At 39.5% G+C, this 13,046-nt stretch overlaps 1 protein-coding gene across 9 annotated transcripts in view; it reads right to left on the bottom strand.

Annotated features, from left to right (window-relative positions):
* LOC121300117 (protein RUFY3-like) overlaps positions 1–10,119 on the bottom strand; it is a 29,403-nt gene extending 19,284 nt beyond the window's left edge. For 2 of the 9 annotated variants that reach the window (XM_041228544.1, XM_041228561.1), the window contains exons 1-2: positions 8,647–8,770; positions 2,165–2,330 (exon numbers count right to left, since the gene is read on the bottom strand). In XM_041228544.1, the coding sequence (XP_041084478.1) occupies positions 2,165–2,330; positions 8,647–8,673 (193 nt within the window). In that variant the 5' untranslated portion in view covers positions 8,674–8,770. Of the gene's footprint in view, positions 1–2,164; positions 2,865–8,646 lie in introns of those variants that run through there. The other 7 variants (XM_041228553.1, XM_041228536.1, XM_041228576.1 and 4 more) reach the window with 7 other exon arrangements.
* Between the last annotated feature and the right edge of the window lie 2,927 nt (positions 10,120–13,046).

Raw genomic sequence — 13,046 nt, 5'->3', positions numbered from 1 at the left:
GTAGCGAGTTTAAAAGTACTTGACACACAGTCAAGATTTCCAGATGACAGGTTTCATGATTCATGTGAGTTAATTATTACACAAGCATGTGTGATTATTACGTGGTTGTCGGGAGTAAAAATCGACAAGTCAAAATGAAAATGACTCCAATCTTATTGAGAAACATTTTAAAGAACTAAGTTTATACCTTATGCAAGCAAGAGCTTATTGGGCATGAAAGAGAAGATACAATAGGGTCAAAGTAGAAAATGAAATTAATAAGCACCATCCATGTAATAATACAAGACTTCTGCAAATACTTGTTTCTCTTGATCAATAATTAATTTGCGGAATACGAAAAAGACTGCCACACAGAGAGATTAGGTTTTGTTTAATGTATGTGTCTCCTCCCCCCACACGGTTCATGTCACAAGAGGATTCTGTAACCTTTAGTCCTTCAATCAAATGCGATGCCCTTGGGTGTTAAAATTTTCATGAACCCTTTTCCCTCAAACAACCCCCACCCTCTTAATTCCTCTTGTGAGTGAGCAACTGTATTAAAGGCTCCACTGAAAACAGAAAATCTGATTTACCACAATGGATGCAACAATAACCCAATTAGGTGCAGAGCTGCGAGTGGCTGGGCGATACATCTTACACAACATTACTATTTAAGACAAGAAACTCACCAGCAATTACTTGTAGAAGTATATACCACTAATATTTTAAATAAAAATAAACACTACATAATGGAGGATTGGACTTTTGTAAGCAGCCTTTTAGTGGTTATTATTTATTTATTTCACAAAAGATGCTTTTATTATACCAGCAAAGGTGTTTACAGCTCTTCTCTTGCTTAGACATTTTAAATAACTAAACTACATTTCACGACGTTGTACTACGCTGACCTTTTATCGAAAATCTTTAAGAAGCAATACCAAAAACATTTTTGCTATTATAATAATGTCAAAAACCATCAGGCAGTGGTTTAGGGGGCCAGTGAACTGGGACCCATCTGGCCAGGAGCGTTTCTCTGCTGGCCTCTAGGGTAATAATTTAACTGCATAGCAATCAGTAAATAGAGTATAATATATGCCCAGTCATTATCTTTATACATTAAAATATCATGAGTGAACAATGTAATCATTTTAAAACATTTGTAGTACAATAATATGATTTTAGTGTGGGACAATTTCAATTTAATAAGGGGCAAGGCCATGGAAAGTATTAGGGCCTATATTACACCGATAACCAATCTCAGCAAATACGCCTGTTGTGTACATTACTCCAGGGAACCCATCCTATTCTCAGAAGCACACATCTCTGACAGGGAGCGACCAACAACCAAAACGGCAGCATACTTTTGTTACATCATCTATAAAAACAGGTTTTATAACTAAATATTATGCAATGTCTTCTTAATATATATTGCTTCCGCATGTAGAAACAGTTTACAGAAGGTATACAGCTTTGCACAGAAGTATTTGAGAAGAGTCAAAATACCAAACAGGCCACAATTGAAAGGTCACCACAAACAATCCCATTTTGTATTTCCTATTCTTCCAACCACAGTATCTTACTTGAACTATTAAACTGCAGAACGTGATGAACTGCTCTATTGCAGGGTTATGGATCTCAAAGATAAAATGACAGTTTTCCACAGTTAATGTCCCATAAGAAAGCAATTATCCCCTTTTTATGAAATTTAACAGACAATGTTACTTTAAAAAATCTTTAAAATGTGCAACAGTACTAGCGTATTTGCTGAAGAATGTTCTGATTATCTAGTTTTGTACCTTTGTAATATATCAGTATCAGCAATGTAATGCTTTCAGAGACAACTGAGTAGGTTGCAGCACAAAGTGAAGAAATATGCTTATCATTGTCTCTTTCAAGCATACATTTGCAGATGCTCTCTGTTAATTTGTTGGCAAACTGCCACACCTTTTAAATAGTACACAATTATGCAATTTTATGCCTACCGACTCAGTGGTGTTGCATCACTCTACAAAGCCGCAGCCTATATTTTAACACAGTCCAGTACTTTTATAGTATAAAATTAAACAAAATTGCAAACTTAGTTAACACTAAACACAGGTCACAGGAACATATCTACTCACTCCAACTGTCTCACTTCTGCATCAAAACATGTGCTCCCCAAAACAGCATGTCCTGGATAACATACCTTCACGAACTGGCTCTGGGTCTGGAGTTAGGGAAATGTCGTTCAGTTCTCTTAAGCAAAGCCATTCTCCATCCACGGAGACCCGAAAGTTGCAAAGGTAAATGGTCTCCCTGGCAGCCTGTGTGATCTTGTCTGTGGTGGGGGTTGGGGCATCGCTCTGAGGGGTCTGATCAGACATGATGACTCAGCTGCTACAAAAACAACAACACAGAAAAAAGGGCTCGAGCTGACAGCCCCCCCCCCCCAAAAAAAAAAAGTGCAGCGAAATGCAGCTACAGTCTTGTATGCCAAAAAACACTCAACACCTCAACAGCCTACTGTACTGTAACCCAGCAAGAATACAATGATGCTGTTCTTTTTCTCTTCCCTTCTCTATCACACACTCCCTCTACAGTACCTCTTTTTCCTTCCCACTGATGAGTAAGGGAGAAAAAGGCTTGGATGCCACAACAAAGGCAGCCTTGCTTTCACTGAAACACCTGCTACTCTGCAGCACAGTCCTAGGAATTACTGAAGCTAGTACAGTCTAGTGCTGCTGAAATCTCAACCTTCCTCTCTCGTGGTCAGCCTGGATCATACTAACTGGATTGGCTGTGCGCAGTATACTGGGTGTAGACCAAAATGGCTGGCTACTGAGCTGTATTGAAGATTCAGAGTCACGTGAGCAGATGAGCTAAGCATAAACAATTCCCAAGATGCTTCGCTGATGCTGATGCTGATGCTGGGAAAGCTGTGATCTCTTTCTCTGCTCACAGCGTATTCAATCAAAAGCATATATAGTGTACCAGTCAGCATTTCCTTCCTAAAAAGAACACGGTTTTCCTGAATAAAGTAGGTGCTGCTTATAAATGATCAAAAATCTAGTAAGAGCAGTGGGATCACACTTTTAAGTAGGCTTTTGTTTCACAGCATCTTGGCATAGTTTATGGTGTACATATGAATATATACCAGCAAACAGCGAGCTTAGATTTTGCTAAATTTGGACAGGATATGGGCTATGAGATTAACCTGTGCAGAATACACAGAATCTAGAAAAAAACAATTATTTTATATATATATGTTCCTGAATATTCCAGGTAGACCCAAAATAAAATTAAAAAACCCATCACAACCCAAATCAACTACGCTCACACACACACTGGATAACTGTAGTCTCTTACAAGTGAAGGTATATTAAAGACCCACACATAATTACACATAGGCCTATGTTAATCACCAGAGGTTTTCCAAATGGGCGTGAAACTAATGTTAATCCTGCAAGAAACCTTTTGTTATATGCCTTGTGACTCTTTGGTGCTAATTTTTTTTTCTTCTTGTCGTGCTTCGAAGAAATGGTATGTTGTATAATGATTTGCCCTTTTTTTTTCACCAGATTTTTTATGGACTATATTGTTAGGGAGATACTACAGAAACACACTGAAACACATAACACAGGTCAACACATACTGTAGTAGGCCAAGTTAAAGGTGAATGTAGGTTTTAAAGTGTTTTTTAAAGAAAATAATGACAGTGCCCTCTCGAAGGCTCTACAGTTCTTGTCTTCTACTACACAGGCATAATCTCAATGCCCCAGGCACAGAAATAGGTTCTCTTGGGGTCTGATATTACCATCCCAAGAACTTGAGTGATCTGTAAAAGTATGCATTCAAAAACACTGGGTGGCAGGGGGTGGGTGGGTATAAAACTAGGCATGTCAAATTTACAGTTAATCTTATTTAAGATGCATACTAATTAACAAGTTACAAGCTACAGTACTATGAATATCAAATCACCTCAAACATTCTGTTTCATCACAAATCTATATTATATATTATATCTCTTTATTCACAGTTTTATTTGTATCATTGGTGAGAAGCACGTATTTTATTGAATTTTCTAAACCCTCTAAGTTTTAGGAATACTATCAACCATCACTGTATGGTTGGAGAAAAAAAAAAAGATATCCTTACAATTCAAAAGCCTATTTTTGCAGTTCTATAACGGACAATATAGAATCCCCATGTTTATACAGTCTGCTCCCTTTCCTTTCTAAAGCAGACACTTTTTCTAGATTCAGTGTGAAGTGAGTCACAAGTAACACATTTTAAAGTGGTAAACAACTGTTTCATTCCTGCTTATTTGGTGTTATCTTTTTGGGGACAGCAAGACATTTAATTAACAACTGGTCTATATGGGTTTAAAACTAGTAATTAATGGCCCATCCCAAGTAGCCTCCATCATGGCTATAACTGTTTTAGAGCAACATTATTAGGCGGTGTATTGCATTAGTAGGCATTTGAGTATGACCAGAATATCGTTAAATCTGCAATACGGCTTATTAATACTGTAGCGCAAGCGTGTAGTTGGTCCTTAGCAGTGGAAATGAAGACGCTACCAGGATATTTCTTGACTCTAAAAAGCGACGTTTAATATTTGCTCTTTCAAAAAATGGATTTCATCTTTCACGCCCCCCCGCAACAACAACAACAACGTCCAATGCGTCAGCTACGCTTAATATAAGCTTATCCTCACTGCTCATTGGTCGGGCTACAGTAAGTGATTTGCTTAACTTTTGAACACACACGGCAAAGCGAGCCCGCAGGGGGTGGTGCACACACACAAGGCAGTGTTGCCAGGTCTGCGGTTTTCCCGCGGAATTAGGCTACTTTAAAAAGACAGCCTCGGGAAATATTTAGGAGTCGCTGGTTGCTACTTTTTGGGCTACTTTCAAGAGTTCTCGTGGTTTTTTGGGCTAGTTTATAAAAGAATAACTAATAAAATGAATAAACTTTTACAGCCTACCTGCTGCAGCGCACACAAACAACGTAAAACTGTGTTTCCCTATAAAATAACATGTTGAGCATGACCATGCGAGTGGACAGGAGACGAACGATTGTGTTAATTAAAAAATACTGCAAAACTGGGAAAAAGAAAAAGGATTAAAAGAGTGGATTAGCAGTGTACCTGGCGATGACTCAAAAGCAGCGTGTAGGTACTGTAAATGTGAAGTCCAAGCACATCACAGCGATCTGTTAGCTCACTGTAAGACAGAGAAATACACTAGAAATGTGGCTCCATTTTCAAATGCAAGAAGCTTATTTGACAGGGGATTTAAGAAAAAAGTTGACAATTCCATTAAAATATGTGAGTTGAAGCTGGCAGCCCATATTGCTTGCCATTCCAGCATCCTCACAGTAGATCATTTGGGATGCATAGTCAGGAAAGTTGCACAGAAGGATATTAGTCTTCATAGAACAAAATGCTCAGCACTTATAAAATCTGTCATCAGGCCCGTTGTTCATCAGGAGATGCATGAAGGCTTTGGCAAAGACCCATATTCTTCAATTGTAGACGAAAGTACAGACATCCGTGCAAACAAGCAACTCTGTGTGGTGTTAAGGTACTTCAGCAGAAAACTTGAACGTATCGTGACATCATTTGCTGGGATTGTTAGCTTGCCAGCCGGTGATTCTCACAGCATTGCAACAGTCTTATTCAAATTCTTAAAGGAAAACCAATTGGAAGTGGAAAGATGCACTGGTCTGGCAACAGACAGTTGCAGTACAATGTGTGGGAAAAATAATTCGGTACTACCAAAGGTAAGGGAGGTGAATCCAAAAATTGTGTACATTAAGTGTGTTTGTCATTCACTGCAGCTCTGTGCATCTAAAGCAATGGATGTACTTCCTCGAAACATTGAGTAAATGGTATCACAGACGTACCCGTGGTTTTCCCACAGCACTCCGCGTCAAAATAAGTACCGCGATCTCTATGCCACCATTAATGTTGGAGAAGCCCCACTGAAGATTTTGCAGCTTTTTGACACAAGATGGCTCGCAATTAGCCAATGTGTTGATCAAGTGATTTCTCAGTATGAAGAGCTGAAGTTGCACTTTCAACTTACAAAGGACACTGAAAGGCACTACAGTGCTGAACTACTGTACCAGATGTATTTCAGACAGCGTAAACAGAATGTATCTGTTTTTTTCTTCAGCCCGTTGTCAGTGAGGTCAACAGAATAAACAAGCTGTTTCAGCTTGACAGCGCCAATCCAGCAAAACTTCTTGCTGATTTAAAGACATTTTACCGCAGTTTGATCCAACAAATCATGAAACCTCATGATTTTCCAACATGGTCATCTGTAATGGATTTTGACATAACATCTGACAGAAACAGCTTGCCACTTTCAGCAGTGGACTTCGGGATCAAGTTCCAGTTAGAACTGTCAGAATCAAAGATCGAACCTCAGAAAGCAGAGGATGTCAAACGCAGATGCAGAGATTACATGTTCGAGTTTCTGAAAGAGATAAAACAAAGATTGCCTCCCAATATCCAGCAACTTGAGTCACCGTTCTCAGCCCAACTGTTGTACTCGGTTCCAAAAATTTATCATTTTTGCCACTATACAATGGAGATCTTGGCAAACTCGAACAGCAATGGCAAGCTTTAAACAATGTTCACTGGGTGCACACTGAAGAAGACAGCCAAATTGAATAGATCTGGGTTGAAGTGGCGAAACACACCAATGCAGCTGGTGATAAAAGATTTTACTGGTCTTTTTGCTTCATCTCTTTTAGCCCTACCATTTAGCAATGCATCAGTGGAACAAGCTTTTTCACAAATGGCCCTAATCAAAACCAAACTATGAAACCGAATGCAAGAGAAATTGTTGGAAAACATTCTTAGGATCAGAGCATATATGCAGTGTAATAAGATGTGCTGCAACCAATTTCAGCCATCCAAAGAAATGCTGTCACTGTTTACAGACGACATCTATGAAGGAAATAACGCAAAAGATGGTGCCGACTCAGAGGAGCTTTTTTGAAACTAAACAAATAAGAAAAAAAAAAAACAACAAAGTAAAAATGTTTTATTTTGTACATACTTTTTCTTACATACTTTTTTCCTTTGTACATATTTAAAATGAACTTGAGATACACCTGTATGATGATAACAGCTGACCATTGCACGAGGAGATTGAAGTTAATAATTATTTTATGTGTTATATTTCAATGCATGGGGCATACTTTCAATTAACAACTTTAAAAAAAAAAAAAGGCAAGCTGTTGGCTATATTTTTTGCAATTTGTTAAGGTGCATTTAATTGATGTGGATGTTTAATTGATGTAATTGATGTGATCATCTAGTTAGACTGGTGGTATAACTTTAAAAGATTGAACTGTTAAAGGAATCACACTGTAATCCGGTTGCTGGTATGAATTTTGTTTGTGCCTTCAGAGTTTCTTATGAATTTTTTTTTTTTTTTTTTTAATGAGGTGTGGATGAGCTGTGATGGGGCTTGTCATTTTTATCACATCAATACTAGATATCTTTTCTTACGAAAACTTTTGATTTTTTATGCATAGGGCTACATTTTAATAGCAATAAGCTTGGTTTCAGTAAAAAAAAAAAAAAAAAAAAAAAAAAAAAAAAAAAAAAAAAGGGCTAGTTTTGAAGTGACTTTGGGCTATAAACACTGTAGAAATCTGGCAACCCTGACACAAGGGCAGGCATAGACAACAACAGGCAGCAAGCAGGTCATACACAGACAGCAATAAAACAACCTCCGTCCCCGCCCTTCAGTACTGAACACACACAAAACTCCAATTCTCAGTCGCATCTGACCTAGTGCTACAATACAGTACACTGACTACTAAAAACTACCCGGTGTCGGAAAAGTCCCATGACAAACTCATTGTTTAAATCACGGAAATACATTCAAGCACAATTTTTTTTTTTATGTTTATAAATCCAGTACCAGACAAACTGGTAAGTTTGGGAAAACAATACAGTACCTGTTTTACGCCAGGAGAACAAGCCACATTTAAAAGTGCTGTGTTCCACAATTCTGTTCAGTAATTGTATACTAAAATAGGATTGCCTTATGATCATCCAGTAGTTTATCTGTTCACTCCACAAATGAGTGCATACCTACATTTAAAGAAGGCTACATACAGTACACTACAGGCATACATACACCAATGTAAGCAGAAGAACAGAAACAGTCTCGTTATCTGCAAGCCCTACTATAAAACAAGCAAGGAAGCAACGCAAAAGGTAAAGAAATAATATACATTAAAAGCCCCGTCACTGTACAAACGTATTTCAAGGTACAGCATCTACTTATTGATACGTGTATCTCTACTGTACGTAGGCTAATGTGAGGAAACGCTCTATGCAAAGGATTTATTTTCTCTTCAAATACACAGAAGCAGTTTTAAAACTTTATCGTTGTACAACAATTCTACCTCGTTGATCCTATGGGGATTCAATCACATCAGATCGCCTCGCGGTCAATATGAAAACTATACTGAGCTTTCTGTAAGGGCTATTCTACTGACAACATTTAAATGCAAAAAAAAATAAAAATAAACTGCAACATGTAAACACAGTCTACAATGACGTACTTTCTGTCTCAGAAAACAAGATTCAGACAGCGAGTAAATAAACCAAACGCAAAGTTGAGTAACAGTTAAAATAGAATGGAACTCTAAAATGCTTACTTTTATTCTTGGTTTTTGAAATGGCATATTGCTGTAAAGCGGGAAGTGGCAAGTCTTCGCTACGAAATTGGACACTTCTTCCAGAGTCAACAGTCACTTTCTCTGAAGATGATGTTTTATTAAAATAGATGACCGAAGTAGGAGACAAGCGACCGCGAGAAAAGTATCCGTTATTTTCTTTCTGTGGGGGTCTGTCTCTGTCCGTTGTGTCGTCTAACTCTAAACATTCAGAAACTTGAACGCTTCCTGGGGATGCTGTTCCCCGCTCCGCCATCTTCAGGCAGCTGCTTCTCATGTGACTCCTCTTCGTCGCTAAATGAAATACAGCAGTCGCCAAACAATCACGGGAAGTTACTTAGAAGACGACATTGTCAACTTAATATCTTTTCTAGGGGCGGATGATGTAATGTTTTTCATTTGAACACGACTTTGTTAAAACTGAACCTGACACCGATGACGTAAATCCTTGGATTACCTGCGGCAGTGAGTTTAATTGTTGCTCCAGCTCAATTTAAAGGCGCAGTAACCCAAGGCAGTGCAGGCCAAACTGTTCAGATTCATATCGACCTTTTCAAATCAAATGAAAGAAAGTGATGTACACAGTAGATAATTGTCTTTTGGGGATTGAATCATATGCATTATATTAAATTACATCTGAATAATCACAGTATAATCAAAACAGTGTCCATATTTCTAATTTTCCTTTTAAATTAAAATTATTTTCACATTGAATATCCCTTAAACTGGGATATTTAACTTCAACCGAGAATTTACTAAAGGAAAGTGGAATATCTAGCCCGTGGATCTGAAATGTTAACTGAAAAAACTGTGTTTCAGCCGAGGTATTTAAAAAAAAATGGCTTAGCTGTATTAGTAGTGAAAAGATTGTAGAATGTTTGATTCACTGAGGACAGGAATCACCTGACACAAAAAGGTGAAGTGAAACGGGCCTGCGCAGGCTTACTGTGAGGAGACATAAAATAAACACAACAAGCTGATGTTTTCAGACTTGTCAAAGGGGACATGTTGTTTTCTAGATACACGGTCGCTAGCTGCAGCGCTTGCCTCTTGTGTTAACAGGCAGCTCTTCTCAGCAACTAATACTTATCAGTGCTTGAACAGCTCACTCTGAGCTGCCCCAACAGGACTGCAGCATAGCAATGTAACAAGAGGTTTTACAGGAACTATCTATAGATGCACAGATGTAGGTGCACATGCAAATGAACAAATGCACGGACAGACAACTCCATGTATCCCCAAAATCCAGTACTCTCAATAACTTATGCTAGTTGATGTTAATTCCAAATTGTATCACAATTGGGTATGTGTTTTTCTAGATATTTGTAAAAATGTACGACCACATCCATAACCTGAGCTGACAGAAGGCTTTCAGTATGGGTGATTTTGTTTTTTTTGTTTTTTTGTTTTTGTGATCTGCAAAAATATCAACAGCACAGTAGACCTAATGTCCTAATAGTGTTGTAGAGTGTTACATCATTGGCTATGTAGAGTATGGATTTTTCCATTTCTGTTTCAACCTGGGTGTAGTGGCTTTAGAAAAAGAAAAGAAAAACCCTCTAAGAACCTTTAAATACAGTTAAATGTTAATAGACTGGGTCTTTCCTTTTTTACTGGTTAAAATGAATCTGTAACTGTAATAAAATCCACTACATGAACACTAGATGGCGCTGCTGCCTGTAAATGAAAAGCGAGGACTATATTTGTCTTGATTTGTAAGGGGTAAAAGTAGGTAGCACATTAACGTGCCCAGGGGGGCGGGAACAGTGGTGGGCAGCTAAAGTTGCCTAAAATTGCCTAAACAATTTGGCAATGAACATGTTTGGAAGGGTTTGCTTGTTAAATGTTCCTTTTGGCCCATATTAAGTGTCACACAGTATATGCACAACACTGTACACCAGGATTGCCTATACAAAAAGTATTGCTGTACAAATAACTGTTTTAGAAGCAGAAGCAGTAAAATACCCACAGTACTGAAATATGTTTTTGTACAGGTTAACTACGGATATAAGTAAACATCATAAATAGATTAAGAATTATTCACATGCTATGTCCAGGTAAGAATGTGTATTCACAATTGAATACAAAACTATTAAGATTATCAAGCATCGAATTTGTACAGTATGTGTAAAGTGCAGCTTCCTGCATTGACAAGGGTTGATTGTCTACTGCAAATTTAGTATAAGAGCGTTGATGCCCTCAGTAACTTGCATTCTGGATAACCTTTTATCCTCCAGAGGTCTGCCACAAAGTTATAACAGAGTTATAATAGAGACTGGCACAATGATCAGGGTGATTGTTCCCAAATTTATTGTTCTTTCCAATAACTCAACAGAATTCTTTCTCTGCAGTGGTGTGATTGGTGTGCTTGTTATTTGCTTTGCATGTGGGCAATGTTCATTATGTTCAGATTCATCTTCCCTGACAGTGTGTGCAGCAGTTGTGTAAGGACATCGGGAAAACACAGGCTGTTTTGGGGCTGTTCTGGGGTGTTTCTGTGTTGTTTTATTTGTTAGCTAGTTGTGGATTTTGTATGTGTATACTTCATTTGCTTTTATATGTGTACTCTCTTTTCATCTGCCATTTCTCTCTATCCTTATATGATGAGTCAAAGGGATTTCGGTCTGTGATTCAGCCTCCCGACAGTAGATGGCATCAAACCAACTCGGGACTTCCCTTACCAACATCTCATGACCATGGCAAAAGTCATCTTTTTGAGGGGCGGCACCTTGATGAGGGGCGGAAGTACGAGTATGTAAATTCCAGCCACTGGAGTCAAGTGAAGGATAAGGGCACTTGTCAGTTGGGGATTGGTGTTCCACTGACTACAGAGGTGAGACATTACATACTAAAGGGAACGTACTACTGTGTTCGGGGTTGGTCCGAAAGTAAAATAGGAGGAGTAACGGGTGGAGGGAGAAACTAGTTTGGTGCAGCGGGATTTTTAAAAAAAAAACACTAACATTTCTTTTGTCTTTTTTTGTTTATGTATGGTTCGCCACGAAGACGATTAAAGACGAGTTCTCACGGTCTGTTTTGGATTTCACCCCTGCACTCCTTCCCTCACACCGTTTTGTTTTCTTTTGTTATTTAATTATTTTGTTGTGTATAGATAATAAAAATAAATTATTTTATTTCTGTACACATAAATTACTGTCTGGACATTCCATTTAATACACTCTCTCCTCACACGTGGTGTCAGAAGTGAAAATGGATCCAGCTACAGTTTTGGCCATGTTTAGGGAGCAGGAGGAGAAGCGAGAGGAGAGAGAGACACGGCACCAGGAACAGCTCGCCCAGTTCTTTGGACAGCTGGTGGAAAAACTATCAATATCAACATCAGAGAGAGCGGTTGCCCGGATGTTTGCAGCTCAGCCAAAGCTTCAGAAGATGACCTCGGAAGATGATCCCGAGGCTTTCTTGATTACTTTTGAGAGAGTGGCAGAGGCTGCAGAGTGGCCTAGGGAACACTGGGCTATGAAATTGGCACCCTGCCTGACAGGGGAAGCTCAGGCAGCGTATCGAGCCCTGACGGCCACGAATGCAGGGGACTATGTTAAAGTAAAAGAAGCCATTCTCTCACGCCTCGGGATCACGGAGGAAACATACCGGCGCCGTTTTCGGGAATACCAGCTGTCCAAGGGGATGCGGCCCCGGGTTGCGGGACAATATCTTTTAGATCAGTGCACCCGGTGGCTGCGGCCAGAAGAACATACACCCCAAGAACTGGTGCAGAAAATAGTTATAGAACAGTTCGCGTCTATACTACCGCCAGGGAATCGAGAGTGGATTAAGAGGAATCGACCTACCACTCTCGAGGATGCCATCCTCCTGGCGGAGGCCTACGAAGACGCAAACGAAGGCGCCGGGTCAGACCCCACTCCTGCCCCTAAACTAACTCGGACCAACCAACCAATGAAGCCCAGAGGGGGTAACCAGACCTTCAGACCATGGAGGTCGAGGTTAGCCCCATCCTGGGCGAGAGAGAATCCCCCTAACCTGCCGGTCGCGGACTCGCAGGACAGATTAACTCCGTTGATGCCTCCTAACCAAGTGTGCTACCAATGTAATGAGCCTGGACACATTGCCAGGAATTGTCCAGTAATAAAGGTGGACCTGGCGACAAGATCCTGGTCAGCAGTAACAGGTAGGAACACTGGGGAATGTCGGGAGGGCCCTTATCAGTTAAGAGTACAGGTCGGGGGAAAGAGTACTTACGCATTTGCGGACTCTGGGTGTGCACAAACATTGATTCGGCAAGCTCTCTTGGATGGGGTAGCCTGGGAGCCACAGGGTAAAGTGGCTATCTCCTGTATTCATGGAGAAACTCGGGTTTATCCCACCACTAAAGTTAGACTTATTGTAGGTGATTATTCAGCTTA

This window comes from Polyodon spathula, chromosome 2, assembly GCF_017654505.1.
Source record: "Polyodon spathula isolate WHYD16114869_AA chromosome 2, ASM1765450v1, whole genome shotgun sequence".
Taxonomy (NCBI): domain Eukaryota; kingdom Metazoa; phylum Chordata; class Actinopteri; order Acipenseriformes; family Polyodontidae; genus Polyodon; species Polyodon spathula.
Note: the sequence above shows the minus strand (reverse complement) of the source record. Positions and strands in the feature narration are given on the sequence as shown.